The 574-nt window shown below is 45.8% G+C and overlaps 1 protein-coding gene across 1 annotated transcript in view; it reads left to right on the top strand.

The window, feature by feature from the left end:
- The first annotated feature begins 495 nt into the window (after positions 1 to 495).
- The window catches only part of LOC119578921, a 5,174-nt gene continuing 5,095 nt past the window's right edge, over positions 496 to 574 (top strand). The window contains exon 1 of the mRNA XM_037926596.1: positions 496 to 545. Coding sequence (XP_037782524.1) covers positions 496 to 545 — 50 coding nt within the window. The remainder of the gene's footprint in view (positions 546 to 574) is intronic.

Below are 574 nucleotides of genomic sequence, written 5' to 3'. Positions count from 1 at the left end.
TAGTCTCCAACGGTTGTTTGTGTCGCTCTACAGTCTGTCGACGTTCTTCCACCATCTGTTGGTTTGTCCTCAATCCTTTGATCGACCTCCTCAAACCACCTCTCTAACTCTCGCGTTCGCTGACCCATCTGTTCGTGCCCCTGTTTCATTTGCTGAAGGTTTCTTCGTGCATCGTGACGTCGGCGGGTATCGCAGCACTGGCCATTCGTAGATTGGGCTGTGATCCACCAACAACAAGGGCAGCAATATCCCTCTGGGGAAGTGGCAAGTGAGGAGGGCTGGCAGCTGTGATCACGGATGCCTCTTCTTGCGGCAGCTTCCTTGTCCCCTTTTATGGCAAAAAAATACATAATACACAATACATAAAGAAATACAGTACAACAAGTACAAAAGCTGTAAACAATTACACAAGAGCAGTAAGCTGGATACATACCAAAAAAGAACACTAGGTGTTTTAAGATGGTTATACACAGAAAAAAAAAAACGGATAGACAAATGAAGACATTTGTTTACAGGAAAGGGCAGTCACAGAGAATTATGGACACGTACACACACAGAGGACCAGGCACCGAAC

This window comes from Penaeus monodon, chromosome 2, assembly GCF_015228065.2.
Source record: "Penaeus monodon isolate SGIC_2016 chromosome 2, NSTDA_Pmon_1, whole genome shotgun sequence".
NCBI lineage: Eukaryota > Metazoa > Arthropoda > Malacostraca > Decapoda > Penaeidae > Penaeus > Penaeus monodon.
The sequence above is the reverse complement of the archived record's forward strand: the minus strand, read 5'-3'. Positions and strand labels throughout refer to the sequence as shown.